Source organism: Cricetulus griseus (assembly GCF_003668045.3).
Source record: "Cricetulus griseus strain 17A/GY chromosome 1 unlocalized genomic scaffold, alternate assembly CriGri-PICRH-1.0 chr1_1, whole genome shotgun sequence".
NCBI lineage: Eukaryota > Metazoa > Chordata > Mammalia > Rodentia > Cricetidae > Cricetulus > Cricetulus griseus.
Genome location: NW_023276807.1, coordinates 207,061,926 through 207,076,521, shown reverse-complemented (window position 1 = coordinate 207,076,521; position 14,596 = coordinate 207,061,926). Strand labels below are relative to the sequence as shown.

At 53.8% G+C, this 14,596-nt stretch overlaps 2 protein-coding genes across 18 annotated transcripts; one reads left to right on the top strand and one right to left on the bottom strand.

Moving 5' to 3' along the window:
- Positions 1 to 481: 481 nt before the first annotated feature.
- On the top strand, positions 482 to 14,514 carry Znf219 (zinc finger protein 219). Of its 16 annotated transcripts, none has more exons than XM_035453137.1 (6): positions 7,042 to 8,194; positions 9,610 to 9,710; positions 10,986 to 11,074; positions 11,357 to 12,782; positions 13,070 to 13,201; positions 13,441 to 14,514. In XM_035453137.1, exons 3-6 carry the CDS (start codon positions 11,069 to 11,071, stop codon positions 14,052 to 14,054), a joined length of 2,178 nt encoding a protein of 725 aa, XP_035309028.1. In that variant the 5' UTR covers positions 7,042 to 8,194; positions 9,610 to 9,710; positions 10,986 to 11,068; the 3' UTR covers positions 14,055 to 14,514. The 16 variants fall into 16 exon arrangements, with proteins under 16 accessions (XP_027242439.1, XP_035309030.1, XP_027242446.1 ...); XM_035453136.1 differs by having other exon boundaries at positions 10,069 to 11,074; XM_035453135.1 differs by having other exon boundaries at positions 7,042 to 8,932.
- Positions 1,598 to 5,194, bottom strand: Tmem253 (transmembrane protein 253). 2 transcript variants are annotated; one of them, XM_035453140.1, is made up of 7 exons: positions 5,129 to 5,194; positions 4,069 to 4,176; positions 3,814 to 3,950; positions 3,328 to 3,438; positions 3,181 to 3,237; positions 2,259 to 2,612; positions 1,598 to 1,932 (listed from the first exon to the last, which is right to left on the bottom strand). In XM_035453140.1, the coding sequence occupies exons 3-7, from the start codon at positions 3,919 to 3,921 to the stop codon at positions 1,858 to 1,860; spliced, it is 705 nt and encodes a 234-aa protein (XP_035309031.1). In that variant the 5' UTR covers positions 3,922 to 3,950; positions 4,069 to 4,176; positions 5,129 to 5,194; the 3' UTR covers positions 1,598 to 1,857. The 2 variants fall into 2 exon arrangements, with proteins under 2 accessions (XP_035309031.1, XP_035309032.1); XM_035453141.1 differs by lacking the exon at positions 5,129 to 5,194 and having other exon boundaries at positions 2,259 to 2,405; positions 2,502 to 2,612.
- Positions 14,515 to 14,596: the final 82 nt, after the last annotated feature.

Here is a 14,596-nt window from a genome sequence, read left to right as displayed (position 1 = left end):
AGGGCCTGGTCTACATGGCAAGTTCCAGGCAGCCAATAAGAAGATAAAAAAGGGAGCCTCAGCATCTAAGGGATCTTAATAATTTACAACGAGCAAAGCCCCTTGCCAGTTACTTTGGACAATAAACGAGAAATAAAACCACTGGGGTCTTGGCCTTGATTATTCAGCATTGTTAAGAGACAACACGTTCATTGAGCATCTCTTAAGATCCGGAATGCAATTTCCAGGCTACCGGTCACAACAGTAAAGGCTGGAGGACAGCAAATTGCTGATTCCCTCTATAGTTTCTTTGGCCACCACGTCCTGACTTTGAAGAAAAATATTCTTTTCAGAGCCCTTCACACATGATTCCTGCAGTTTGATTGGGGGAGAGAAGAAATGGGGGAGGCCCAGATTGGGTTCTCTCCATTCCAGAGCCTGATCCCAGAACTGTCTCCACCCACTAATACTCACACGTAACTTTGTCATAGGGCGACTATTACCACTCCCAAGGTGTCACAAACAGAAAGGATCTGCAGCTGGCGCCACTGCAATGTCAAGGCAAGCCAGCCAGGCTGCGCTCTAGCCTCACTGGTACCTGGGCTTGCCTGAGCCCGGAGAAGCAGCATTTTCTAGGGGAAAGAAGCCTTCTCAAGTGGGAACAAAAATGATGTGAGGCGAACACCCATCCCGGGCACTATGTGAATTTGGGGTGAGTTCTCTTAGGCCTAGTTCATTTCTACTTTTCGGCGGCTCCTAAGCTGCCTCCTGGTGTTATCGGGATCCACCATTTTCCTGGGCTTTCCCCCAAACCACCGAGCCTGTCATCTTTGTACACTTGCAGAGGTCATAAGCGGTGTGGGCTCAGTGCAAGCAGAGCTTCAGCGACCAAACGGCTGCAGGGATCAAAGGCCCGCCGGGGGCGGCTGAGAGCCTGAGCCTGCGCAGTCCTGCTCCCGCCTTGGAAAGGGTGGCGGCCACGCGGGCTCGGTCCACCAGCGTGCTCGCTAGAGGCGGGAAAAGTCCTAGGTCGGTACCCCCGCCTGCCCAGCCAGCCTGTCCTCTCCAGCGCCCGGTCCGGGGGGAGGGGGCGAGGAGGGCCGGCGCCACTGACTCATCATCTCCAACCCCCTTCTCGCGCGCGCTCCAAGTCTCAGGACTTTGAACCTGGGCACTGGCGCGAGGGGCGCGGCGGCAGCACCTGGGGAAGTGCGGCTCGGCCAGGCGCCGGCCCCCTGCCTTTGCCAGTATCCGCAGCTGCAGGCGGGAGGGCTAGAGACCCCCAGCAGGCTGCGGTTGCCTGGCCGCGGTGGCGGCACCCCTGTGCGCCACGGCCCGCCCGGCTCCTCCCTGCACGCGGGGCCAGTGGTCGCGTCCGAGGAAACTCGGCTAGGCCCTGCTCCCAGCGCCTCGCGTCACTCAGCAGATGCACAGCGCCCCCGCCGCCGAGGGAAGGCCCTTTATTTTCCAGTAGGTCACGGGGTAGCGGGGCATCCTGGGATTTGTAGTCTGGTGAATTAGGCAGGACCCGGATCCAAGGGAGACCTGGAGCACAACCGACGCGGATTCCGGGTTGGCGGGTGCAGCAACCGGGCTCGGAGTGGATGGGATTGTGAAAGGTGAACAGACGAAAACAGTGAGATGAGGCAGATGTGAAGCTGGATGGAGAGGCAGGGAGGAAGAAGGCCAAGAATGCAAGGGAGGAAGCAGCTTGACAATAAGGGCCTGGTTTGAAGGGAGACTGAGGGCACTCCTCCGGGCTTCATGCACATCTTGGGGGAGTTCAGTTATATTCCGAGGGAGGGGCACAACGCAGAAGTGTCTGGAGAATGCCCCCCTTGGCGTAGGAGGACAGTGGCACCTGTCTTGACCACTCACTCATCTGTTGTTTCCTGTGCTAGCCACCACGGGACTACTCTCCAAACCAGAAACCTCCTCCACCTCAGTGAGACCCTGAAAAACAGATGTGAGCAAATTTTAGGGTCAAGAAAGGAGAAACCCCAGGTAGAAGCAAAACCCAGCTTTTCGAGTCTTTCCAGTAATACATTAAGGTAGCTTACTAATGTTTGCACACTCGTGTAGTCCCAGTCATTAAATACCCAATTCCTTTACATCCATCATTTGGGGGACTAACATCCAATGCCAGAAAGCCAGTCAGTTTCAACCCTTCATTTCCCTACTGCCTCACTATTTGCCCTTAAATGGCACTGACTAGTACAGCCAGAAGAAAAATTAGCTGGAAGCTTGCTTCTTCATGTTTTCCTCCCGGCACTCCCTACCTCCTGTAGCTCCTGGTAGTGCAGACTTGACCTTGTGAAGCATCCTGGCTTCCTCTGGCTCAGCAAGAATAAGGCATATGCTGAGACCAGCACTCCTCCTAGGGCGAAGGCCTCAGCGCTGAGCTCTAGCACCAGCAACCCTGTCAACTGCAGGAGCAGGGTGAGGATGCTTTTGGGGGGTACAATCCCTATTTCCTTCTGCCCTTTCTTCTCCCCTGTACCTTTCTTCGCCTTCACCAGTACCTGGGAGGGGGCAGTAGGAGCAGGCCCCAGTGCTGTCTTCATCACCTCGATCACCACCACGATGAAGCCCAAGATCAGGTTGAAAGTGTTGGATATCATCATGGCCCGCACCTACCAGTGAGCCAGCTCAGCCCTGCCCAGCCTAGGGGACTCATGCCAAGCTCAGACTCCACCTACAGCCTAGCTGAAAACAAAACTCAGAGGCAGGACTGGTGGTATAGGTAGGCCTGTAATCCTTGACACCTGGGAGGCTGAGGCAGGAGGATCAAAAGTTCTAGGCCTGACTGGACTCCAGAATATGTTCAAGACCATACTGAGTAAACTTACTGGGGGGGGGGAGCTAGGGCTTTAGCTCAGGGGTAGTGTTTGCCTATTGTTGTGCACGTGGCTCTGGGTTCAATCCACAGCACACACACACACACACACACACACACACACACACACACACACACACACACACGCAGAAAAAAAACTAACAAAATCCTGCTATTTCCCTTCTAACATTCTAACAGGACCATCAGGCCTCTGACATTTTTACTTTCTTGCTTTGGTCAGGTACAAACAGCTGAGAGGATAAGTTGCTCTTTGGGTTGAGTGTGTGTGTGTGTGTGTGTGTGTGTGTGTGTGTGTGTGTGTTGGGCAGTAGGGGGACAGGCCTGTGTTCTCTCCTCTTCCTCACCTTCCAGATGCAAGGTGCTCTCCGAAGCTCAAGGGTGATAATCCCAGTGAGGAAACCCTAAATGGTGAGAAGGGCAATTTGTGAACTCCAGTCTTATTAGAGATGGGTTCCCAGGACCTTCCTTTCACCCTTTGTGGTAGATCTTACCGAGGCTCCAGGCCAAAGTGGTAGTGCTGTGGCCATATGACAAGCAGAGCTCAAGCACGCAACTGAGATAGTAAAGGGCACCATGGCTATTGCCAGCCATAGCTGGCTCACCTGGAGGCCAGAGTTGGGTCATTAGAGGGGACTGTCAGATTCTCTTTCCTCCTCACAATGTTTTCATCCTTTAGATACCAGTAGTTGGGATAAACGCACGATAGAGGAAAGTTTAAAAAGGCAGTTAAAAAGGTGAAATTTAAAAATTAGATGCCATTTTTTTCTTCTGCCTCATTTTATAGTTTACTTACCTTTATGTTTTCCCCAAAGGCAAGCTACTTGGAAATGTATGGTTTTACCTTGTTAATTTCTACACCCCCACCCCCACCCCCGGCCTAGCACTGTATCTGGTACTTGGTATGTATTCACTGAATATGATTGGAATTGAACTGGGTATAGTTAGCCAAAGCCTGAAGTAGGGCATCCTGGCCTCACCGCCACCACCAATAGGTGTCCACTTTGCCTGTGTCTTGCCCAGTGCTGTAGCTTTTCCAGACGAAGGCTGGGTCTCTCCTGCCTTGGCAGGTCAGCTGTATGATCCATGGTTCCCTTGACTATGTGAGTGGTGCTTCCTGGATTGGAAAAAATTCATCACGGGACCATTCAGGAAATGAGAACACACAACATCTCTTTCACTTACCCCTGTGCCTACTCCCAATTCAGAGCTGAGGACCAGAATGTTACACCTACCTAGTTTGAAGCAGCCACTCCAAGGGATTGGAACTCGTCTGGGTCCCAGTACTCCTTAGGACCTTGGTAGCTCAGTGCAAAATTTTCTTGGCACATAGTCTGTCAGAGCTGAGGTGTGGTGGGGCAAAGATCACTATGAGGGCCTAAGGATCCAGGGAGTGGCCTTACGTAGACATCAGCCTCGATTCACCCCACAAGCCACCCAGGCCGCCTCACTCTTCCTTCCCAGTTCCAGTTGCCCTATTTCTCCCTATCTTCTTCAGGGTTCGATTACTTCATCCCTATGTACATAATCATCCCAGACCTCAATCTCCCCTTATTTCCATCTAGTCTTTGTTCTTGGGCTCCCTCCTCAAATTACATGTTCTGCCCTAGTGAGATTTGGTGTTACAATCTGGATTGTTCCTCCTGGAACTCTGTTTCCAGAGCAGTTTGCATTCCCTGGCTTTTCTGGAGTTTCTCCCTCTTCCTTGCTTCTGGGGATCCATCCCTGGGCTTTGTGAACTCTAGGCAAGCACTTTACCACGGAGCTCAGCTCTTGCTCCTTCTTTTCTTGAAGGCTTTTTTTTTTTTTTCCTTTTGTATGAATTGGACATTGACTAATGGATTAAATGGAGGGAAATGCCTGTATATAGTGCAGGTTGTTTCTGACTCAGTGAAGAACACCCAGGTGCCCAAGTGTACAGCCTTGAAAAGGATACTACACCAACAATGTTTTTGAGAGAAAAAGGTTCCTGTAGCTTGGGCTAGAACCTCAGTTCTGCCACTTTTACAGGTTGGTGATCCTGGCTGCATTATTGTGACATTAATTTACCTATTTGAACTTTAGTTTATTCCCTGAGAAAGCAGAGTTAACAACAATATGCCCCTGAAGGGTAGCTGATTCCTGGGTGATTGGAGCACCACTACAGGTGCTGAGACGGCCAAACAGACTTACTCGTTGCCCATATTCTATAGGGCTTACTCCAAAGTTATTTCCACACTAGAGAACCAACTGGCCAGAATGTTTGCTTTACAGATCAAATACAGGAAAGAGTCTGAGGTCTCGAGATGAGACTACCTGTGTTTGTGTCCCTGATCTTTCTGGCTGACCTCAGTCAAGTTGCTTAATCCGTTTCCTTATCTATAAAGAGAAATTAATAATACCAATCTCATGGGGTTGCCTTGAGCATTAAGAGAAAATGCTTATGAATTAGTTTAACCCAGCACATACCCATAAAAAAAGGTGGCTATTATTATTTATAACCACCGGAGGGGGAAAAAAAACTGAGTCAGAAGATCCCTGGGAGTTGAGGCCCAGCAGAAAGGGAAGAAAAGTGGCTTTCCTCACGAGCCACTTCTGCCCTACTCACTGCTGAGCCAACATCACAGGAGCACTGTGTCCATGCTGATTTCTTGGGCACCGGGAATCGCAGTTTAAAGGGAACCAGACTTCTGTTTGTGCCTGGTTCCTCTCTTTGCAATCACCAAGAGGGTTGGCTCTATTTAATGGCAAGGTTGAGATGTAGGCCTTGCGATGAGGATCTCTGAATTCGCAGGTCAGTGGAAGGAAGGATCTCAAGCACCTTTTTCTTACCTGTAAATGGGAGCTTATATTAGGGGATTACTGGAAAGATATCATTCTGCTAAATACGTGAACAAGCATCGAGTAAATATTGACTAAATCTGAGTATGCCACTTAGGAGTGTGCAGCCACTGTTTGGGCTATGATCGCGTCGGGAGAAAGTATCACATCCCCCTCCCGTCTGCATCTCCCCCAGTGTTGAGCACAGCGCCCGGTGCTTGGTAAGCACTCAGTAAATATTGTTGCATTGAAGAGCCATTAAAGTGTCTTAAAGAACGGAAAATAGAATTCGTGAGGCAGGAGTGAGAAGTGTTTATCAAGAACGGCAAAGGCGGAAGAGTAACTTTAATAATGTTTCTTGTACGGCAGACATTAACTATCTCTATAATCGCCCCTCCTCCTCTCCCAAAAGAGAGACAAATTGTAAGGGAGAGGCTTTGAGATAAAACCCCAGGAAGAACTTCCCGAGCCTGTGCATGTTGGGGCAGAAGCAGCGGCAGAGCCAACTCCTTCCCTGGTATGTCCGGGTCTAGGGTGGGAGGGGCAGTCCTGCTTGGAGGCTGGGGGAAGGACAAGATGACCTTTCACAATCTCCTCCAGTCCCCTCGAGGAACGGTCTGCGCGCCCCACCCCCGCCCCCTCCTCCTCGCGCGACGCCCCGGCCCCCCCAAGACCCGCACCCCCTGGCGGCCGCCTCCTGCCGCTCCGGGGGTCCCCCGGCCCCGGAGCCCGAGCGCGCAGCCCGCCGCGCCGCCCCCCGCATGCTAATGGCCGGGCCGCCTCCCGCCGTACACAATGCGGGCCGGGCCGGGGGCGGAGGCCGGGGAGGGGCGGGGGCCGGGCGGGGGCGGGGGGGCCGGGCCCGGCGCATCTCCCCCGGCCCCACGTAACGCTGACGCCCGCGCCGCCGGCCCGCCGCGCCCGCCGCCCGCCCGCCGCCGCCCGCCGGGGCTCGTGAGTAGCCGCTCCCCCGCGCCCCCCCGCCGCCGCCCTCCCCGCCCCTCCCGGAGGGGGCGCGCGCGGAGCAGGTGCAGGGGGCGGGGGCGGGGGAGGGGCGCCGCGCGGCCCCGGCAAACTTCGCCCGCAGCTCCGGGGGCGGGGTGGGGGCGGCGGGGCAGGCGTGAGAGTTGGGGGGGTCCGGGGAGAGGGCCGGGTGGGGGGAGCCGGGAGCCCGGCACGGAGGGGCGAGCCGCGGCGCGGGGCGGGGGCGCGCGGCTTTGTAGGGGCCGTGAGGCCGGGCGCCGCGGCCTGGGGTGCTGGGGGCCTGGGGGTGCGCGGTGGGAGAACGGTGAGCAGAGTGGAGGTGCTCCCCGGGCCCAGGTGCAGACGGTGGGGGTGGGGGAAGGAGCCCAAACTCTCTGGGACCGGGCTGGGCACGGGGTGGCGGGGGGGAGGGGAAAGGATGGGGGTGCTTCTCTCTGTGTCCCAAACAAAGTGTCACAAAGAGCTCGGCCCGCGGCAGCCGCGGAGGCGGCTGTAACTCTGCTTTTGTTCTCCTGGCCCGGGGTAGCTGAGCTCTGGCCTCCCTATCTCCCGACCCTGCCCCCACCATCCTGGATTATTTTCCGCGGGTGGAGTGTGGGGTGTGCTGTTGGAGTCCCCCGTGTGAGATCACAGGTCCTGCTCTGCTTGCCTACCAGTTTTTGCGAGGTCTATTTTGCCAGAGGGGTTCCTACCCACCTCCCAGCCTGAGAACCGAGGCTCCTACAGGCACCAACACTGACTTTTTTAGGGCCAGCTCTAGTTAAAGGGACTTAAGGCTGTATATATGTGCGCACCCCCCCCCCTTCCCGTCCCCCATCCAGGCTCCTCAGAACTTTCAGAATTGGGGTCAAGTTAGGACATGCTAGAACATGGGTCTAGGATAAGATTGTGTGTGGGGGTTGTACCGCCCACTAACCTCTCGATAGTTATTTGGGAGCCCATGACTGAAATTTCATGCCCCCCTATCTCACTCTAAAAGGTGTCAAGGTTCAGTGTAGTGTGGATTTGAAGCAGCTTTCAGAGCAGTGAGGTTCACAGAGCCATGTAGAGACCTTAAAAGTGAGCTGTTGGCATGTATGCATTCTCCGGGTGGTCTTGACTCTGGACTGTGTAATAAACTCCCTGCCCATTTAATTTCATCTGTCGAAGTGGTTCATATTCATTAGCTGGTTTAGGAGAGGGGAGATTGCCAAAAAGGAAAAAAAAAAATCATGTGTTGGGGATGACCAGAGGCAGAGGCCTACTTACAGCTAGGCCCCAGAGACCCTGATTCTTTGCTATTGAACACTTGACCTTAAAATATTTCGAATCACAAGATTTGGGGTGGGGGTGGGGGTGGGAGAATCTTCTCGGTCCTTCATTTAGCTGATTTTTTTTTTTTTTTGTCTTTTCACCATCCGTTCATCCTCCATACGATTTGGTGGTCCACACGCCTTGTGCATCAGCTCTCCTAGCATGCAAAAGTAATTGGCCTGTTGCTTTGGAAATATTCCTAATTTGTAACACTGGTCCTGCATCTCTGCAGAAATACAAACAGGAGCAAGATAACCCCTGATTCCCACTGGGCGTGGAAAGTAGGTCAGTGCTACTCTCTGGCCAAGGCTCAGGGGTGGTGTTTAAGCCTTGAGTATAGAAAAATGTGAGGATTGTCCACAGACAATACATGTCTGACTTAGGTTCCAAACCAGGTCACAGACACTCTGTTGGTGCTCTCCCTTATTGAGAGTGATTTATGAGCTCTTGTGCCTGAGACCTGGTTTGATGGAAAGATGACGGAAGCCATCTTGACTGGGCCTAGGAGGTCCCCGGTGGATTTTACTGATTTTAGGCCACCTTCTGGGAAGCTTCCCCTGAGGAGAAATTCAGATTACATTTTTGCCTTCTTAGGTATCACAGCTTTCCATCCTGGAAACTGCTACATGCAAAAAGTGTGGGATCTGTTGTTGTTCGGGGGAGGAAGCCTTGCTGTGTTTCTGCTCCTTTTTTGCCTCAGATATTAGGCCATTTTCCTTTGAGACATTTTGCGTGGTGTTTTACCAAGCAATTTTAGAGGCCCTAGAATCTCCTCAGGATCAGAATATGTGCCCATAGGTTAGTCAGCTATGACCATGCAGTATTCTCTCTCACACACACCCCCCTCCTGGCCATCTGCTTCCTCTGAATATACCAGATTGGCTGTACACCAGGATGTTCCGGGAATCCCCAGGAAAGCAACAGAATGTGATGGACTCAAATACGATGCCTCAGTAACTCATTCCAGGATGTACAAACTGTAACTGTTATGACATTCTGTATAGCTAATTAAAATTTTTCTAGGTATGTGTATTTTCTATTCTATTTTCAATGACGTCCAAAAGGCCAAAGTATCCTCCCCTCCATAGTTTCTCTGATACGCCCCCATAGTTCCCAAATAGGATTTTTTTCCTCATCCGCTAGTTTCCATGTCCTCTCTTTGGTGCTAAAATGGCCAATGTGGCCTCTCTAGCACTTCCTAGCTCTATCTGTGATACTGAGGTAGCCAAAGTGGTGGCTCTAGTAGCCCACTGCACTCTCCATGGTACTGAAGGAATGACCATTTGTTTTAACATCTCTTGGGGTCCAGAAGAGTCTTGTGACTTAAAACCAGGCAACTTTCAAGTTGGCAGGGACTTTAACTGTAAATTTATTATAACTCATTTTCAGAGATGGCAAACTGAGAGATTCAGTGATTTACTCAGGGATGTAAGACATAGGCTTACAATGGCCTTGTACCCCTTAGTTCTATTCTAATTCACCTTTATGCAGTTTTCAGTGAGCCCGGTCAGACTGTTGGTCCCAATTTATGTGGAGGATCCATAGGACAAGAATGGGTGCCTGAATTTGGACCCACAGAAACACACATATTAAGTATCAGTGGCTGTCCAGTGACACTTGAGCAGGACATTTTGTTAATGTATCTGACAATGCTCTCAAAGGTCAGAGTCTGCGTGTAACAGGTGTTTGCCCCTTCATAGAGTCTTGCCACATCCATTCGATGTTGAAAATTAAAGACGCTTTAAATCACTGCTGATAAGCGGGGCTCACTCCTGGCCCAGTTCACTTCAATTAAAGATTTGTAAGTAAAGTAATGCTTGAGTCCTTTTCTTTCTTAGTAATTCAGTTTCATAAGTCTCATTGTAAGGAAGTCCTTTATCAAATATTATGTCTGAGGTTAAAAAAAAGCTAGGCCCAAGTTCATCTAGCCTGAACAAGATACAGTTCTGTGTGGAGGGAAGAAGGCAGAGAGGATGACTTCTGGCCATCCACTGAAGTCTAATTCCATGACCTTGTCAGGAGACCCGCCCCTTACCATCCTCTCCCTCAACTCTCCTCCTCCCTGCCCTGTGCAGCACTTGTCAGGGATAGGGAATTTTAGATGGAGAATTTTAACCCCTTCCTGCTCAGAGCATGTGTGGATCCCCCTATCTGTGCAGATGGCAAGGCCCCGCCCCCCGTCCCTCACTCCAGCCTCTTGAGCTCAGAGCCAGTGTAATCCTCCTCTTGTGTGAGGAAGCCTCTCCCCTGCAGAGAGGAGGAAAGCCTGCCTCGGAACAGCTCTGGACAAAGGGGCTGAGATGCCCCATCAAACCACTGGCTCCAAGGTTTGAAACGGGGTGAAACCTAAATGGGATCTGCAGTTTTTAACCCCTTCCCTAGGCTGGTAGTGCCCCTTAACTTCCACGCCTCCCCCAACTCTCTTCATTCCCTCTGTAGCTGGCTCTCCCTTCACGCCCCTCCCCCTCCGTCTCCAGACTCTGCTGCTGGGAGGTGTTTCTCTCCCATGCATGAATGAGTCTCTGTAATGAATGGAAATGAATGGATCAGGAATCCAGGAAGGGGGAGGGGGAAGAGGAAAGACCAGAAGACTGGGTGCCGGCAAAAGCGAGGAGGAGGAACCTGGAGGGATTTTGGCTGGCTGGCCCGGGGTCTGAGAGGAGCTGGTACCACTTGGATAACAGGAGTATGGCTAGCCCTCCACATTTGTTTATCCAGTGGCACAGCCCAATGCAAGTGGAAGAGGGGTATACTATAATGGCCTCCCACATTGTGATTGTGTGTGTGTGTGTGTGTGTGTGTGTGTGCGCGCGCGCGCGCACGCGCGCGCGCGCGGTGATGGTGTTTCTGGACTAGGTGTTTAAAACATCATTTGGGGGAGGAATTCTGGGTTTGTCATACAAATTGGCTGATAAAGGGGTGCAAGTTTTGAGGACAGCAAATAGGAAGCATGCGAGACCTCAAGATCCAAGTAGGGAGAAGGGATGGGTTTTAAGAATACAGGCTGCAAAGTGGGGTGACTTGACTGCTGAAAGCCAGGGCTCATCTTTCCTCCAATCAATCTGTCTTGTTTTAGCACCTCCGCACCTGTTGCCTTCATTAGCAGCTTTCCTTCCTCCTCCTTCCAATCCTCAGAACCAAAGAATGTGAAGGGGGTCCATGGAGGTGAGTGAAGCTCTGTCCTTGACCTGCAAGTACCTTCAACGGTACTCCCTCTCCTGTCTACGTTTTTACTTCTTATTATAGTAATATATGTTATTAACTTGGCCCCAGTATCTAACTTCCGTCTATCCCACAACTTCTGGAGGTGAGAGGCACCAGTGTACCCAGGTCAGGCCCCAGCCTATTACACACTCTCGTTTTCCGTTCTTCGTGCCCTCGATACCTTTGCATTTTCCATAGAAAGGCCCTTTCCACCCTCTCCTCTACGTGCATCTTTCCCTACAGGGCTCACGTCCCCGCATCTTGGTCGGCCACCTAGAGCCTTCCCCACCAGCCTTCGACGGCGAGCTGGATCTGCAGCACTACTCCAACGGACCAGGTGTGAGCACCGGGTCGCCTGGAATGGGAGCAGTGGGCTGGTCTGAGACTCGTGCAGGCGAACGGCGCTTCCCCTGTCCTGTGTGCGGAAAGCGCTTCCGATTCAATTCCATCCTGGCTTTGCACCTGCGAGCCCACCCCGGCGCCCAAGCCTTCCAGTGCCCACATTGTGGCCATCGTGCAGCGCAGCGGGCTCTGCTGCGCTCACATCTCCGAACACACCAGCCCGAGCGTCCACGAAGCCCTGCTGCACGCCTGTTGCTGGAGTTGGAGGAACGCGCCCTGCTACGTGAAGCCCAACTGGGAAGAGCCAGAAGCTCAGGGGGCATGCAGGCCACCCCAGCCACAGAGGGCCTGGCGCGCCCTCAGGTTCCTTCCTCGTCTGCCTTCCCTTGCCCTTTCTGCAAAGGCAAGTTTCGCACCTCAGCGGAGAGGGAACGCCACCTGCATATCCTGCACAGGCCCTGGAAGTGCAGCTTGTGCAGTTTTGGCTCCAGCCAGGAGGAGGAGCTGCTGCACCACAGTCTGACGGCCCACGGGGCCTCCGAGCGCCCTCTGGCGGCTACTTCGACGCCCGAACCCCAGCCTCCACCCCAGCCAGAACCCAGATCTGCCCTTGAGCCTGAGCCAGAACCTGAACCTAGGCCTGAGCCTGAACATGAGGCGAACCCTGCCCCGACTCCTGCACCCCCGGAGGAACCCCCTGCGCCACCTGAGTTCCGTTGCCAGGTGTGTGGCCAGAGCTTTACACAGTCCTGGTTTCTCAAGGGTCACATGCGCAAGCACAAGGCTTCTTTTGATCATGCATGCCCCGTGTGTGGTCGCTGCTTCAAGGAGCCCTGGTTCCTTAAGAACCACATGAAGGTGCACACCAGCAAGCTGGGTCCTTTGCGTGCCCCGGGGCCTGGCTCTACCCCTGCCAGGGCCCCTCAGCCTCCTGACATGAGCCTGCTGGCTTATGAGCCACTGGGCCCTGCACTCCTACTGGCCCCAGCACCCACCCCAGCTGAGCGCCGAGAGCCCCCGAGCCTCTTAGGCTACCTGAGTGTAAGAGCTGGGGAAGTACGACCCAATGGTGAGGGTGCCGACCCTGGAGCTGGACGAAGCTATGGAGGAGGATTCCGCCCGCTGCCTTCAGCTCTTCCCAATCGGGCCAGGCGACACCGTACAGAGGAACCAGAGGAGGAAGAAGAGGTGGTGGAGGCGGAAGAGGAGAGCTGGGCCCGGGGCAGGTCGCTGGGCACTCTGACTTCCCTGCACCCCCACCCCGGTGAGGGGTCAGGACAATCTGCACCTGCCGTAGGGGCCCAGGCAAGACCTACAGGCACCCAAGGTATGTCTGCACTGTTTTTCTCTCTGGGTTGCCTGCATTTGATTTGCAACACTTGGGCCACCACTCCTGCAGTTTCCTTTTTAAAAGACCTGTCTAGGATGTCTTCTGGGCTTTTCTTTTTCCTACTGGGAAGCCTTGTGGCTTCTTAAGGGTGTTATTTCTTTAACAAATAAATCTATGTTCCCCCAAACCTCTTTCCTCTTGAGCCCGGAGAGATGATGGGTATAATGGGTACCTGGCCAGGACAAGACAGTGAGACCCTATAACTTCCTTTTAACGTGTTCCAGAAGAAAATGGGCTGCTGGTTGGAGGGGCCCGATCCGAAGCGGGCCGTGGGGCCACTGGCAAGGACTGCCCCTTCTGTGGAAAATCGTTCCGCTCGGCACATCACCTGAAAGTGCATCTTCGAGTACATACAGGTGAGGAAGTATTCTTCGTGGGGGAGGGGGGCTAGAAGAAAGGTGAGAGCAACCAGAAGGCAGGAGGGCATGCTGGGCAGCTTTCGGATTGGCCAGCTTTCAGATTCATATAAATCACTTATTGGGGAATCAGCATTTGCTCCTGGGCCTTGGGATGAAGTTTGCAAATTGAGCAAAATGCCAGTGCGCGCGCGCAGTGATAGTGACCCCCATGACCTATGTTAACCCACTCTTCCTAGGTGAGCGTCCCTACAAATGTCCACACTGCGACTATGCAGGTACCCAGTCTGGCTCACTCAAGTATCACCTTCAGCGTCACCACCGAGAGCAGAGGAGCAGTGCAGGTCCTGGGCCTCCTCCAGAACCCCCGCCCCCTTCCCCGCGGGGCGCAGCCTCACTGCAGCCGCAGTCAGGAGCTAAGCCAACTCAGGCCTCTGCCACCTGGGTGGAGGGCACTGCAAGTACCCGGCCTTCTTCGAGCGGCACCGGAGCAGGGTCCCGTAGGAAGCCTGCCAGCCCTGGGAGGACCCTGCGCAACGGGAGAGGTGGTGAGGCCGAACCCCTGGACCTGTCCCTACGGGCAGGCCCGGGAGGTGAAGCCGGGTCAGGGGGTGCCCTTCACCGCTGCCTCTTCTGCCCCTTTGCCACCGGAGCTCCTGAGCTCATGGCCTTGCATCTGCAAGTACACCACAGCCGTCGGGCTCGGGGCCGCCGGCAGCCCCGGGCTGATACATCTCCACCCTATGTCCGAGCACCATCAGGAGAAACGCCTCCCAGCCCTCCACTAGAAGAGGAGGGCAGCCCCGGGCTGTCTAGATCTGGAGAGGCCGGTCTTGGGGGGCAAGAACGGTAGGGAGCCCCCTTAGGAGTGATTAGCTTAGTAAGCTTACCCCGCAGGAGCGGGGAAGTGCTAGAGGTAGTTGGGTAGAGCAGCCAGCAGGGAGCAGTGTGGGACCCGTATCCCAGCCCAAGGTGGACCAAGAGGTAAAGTGGACAGTGGGTGAAGGAGGGTGGGGCAAGCAGTACCCACCCAGCCCAGGGGAGTCACAGTGCCTTAGAAGTGGCAGAGGTGAGGGTCAAAGAACGGGGTCCTAGGGCTGGTAGAGGATGTGTTCCCGTTGAGGAGCCACTCTGCCAGTTTCTGCTGGTCCATAGGCATGAGAGTTTATTTTTGTATAAGGGGTGGGGGTGGGGGGCACTGTACCCTTCTAGCCCTATCAGGGGCCCTGTAGACGTTGCTATTTTTGGTACGATTCCTGTCATCCCTGTTGAAGAGTCATGTCCCCAATAAACAGGTGTCTTGAGGCACAAGGCCCTGTGTGTCTGCCTGTGTTTTGGTCTCCCTAGGCACTTGGTCACAATGAGCTTGATAAGAATGCAAAACTTTGCTTTACC

What these genes read in the sequence shown, in the direction of transcription:
- Znf219 (XM_027386638.2), top strand. An exon ending in AAGACCTACAGGCACCCAAG is followed by an intron (nt 12,783 to 13,069) that starts GTATGTCTGCAC and finishes AACGTGTTCCAG; the next exon opens with AAGAAAATGGGCTGCTGGTT. An exon ending in GCATCTTCGAGTACATACAG is followed by an intron (nt 13,202 to 13,440) that starts GTGAGGAAGTAT and finishes CACTCTTCCTAG; the next exon opens with GTGAGCGTCCCTACAAATGT.
- Tmem253 (XM_035453140.1), bottom strand. Translation starts at nt 3,921, where the DNA reads ATGGATCATACAGCTGACCTGCCAAGGCAGGAGAGACCCAGCCTTCGT. An exon ending in GAGCACCTTGCATCTGGAAG is followed by an intron (nt 2,613 to 3,180) that starts GTGAGGAAGAGG and finishes GCTCACTGGTAG; the next exon opens with GTGCGGGCCATGATGATATC. An exon ending in ACTACCAGGAGCTACAGGAG is followed by an intron (nt 1,933 to 2,258) that starts GTAGGGAGTGCC and finishes TCTGTTTTTCAG; the next exon opens with GGTCTCACTGAGGTGGAGGA.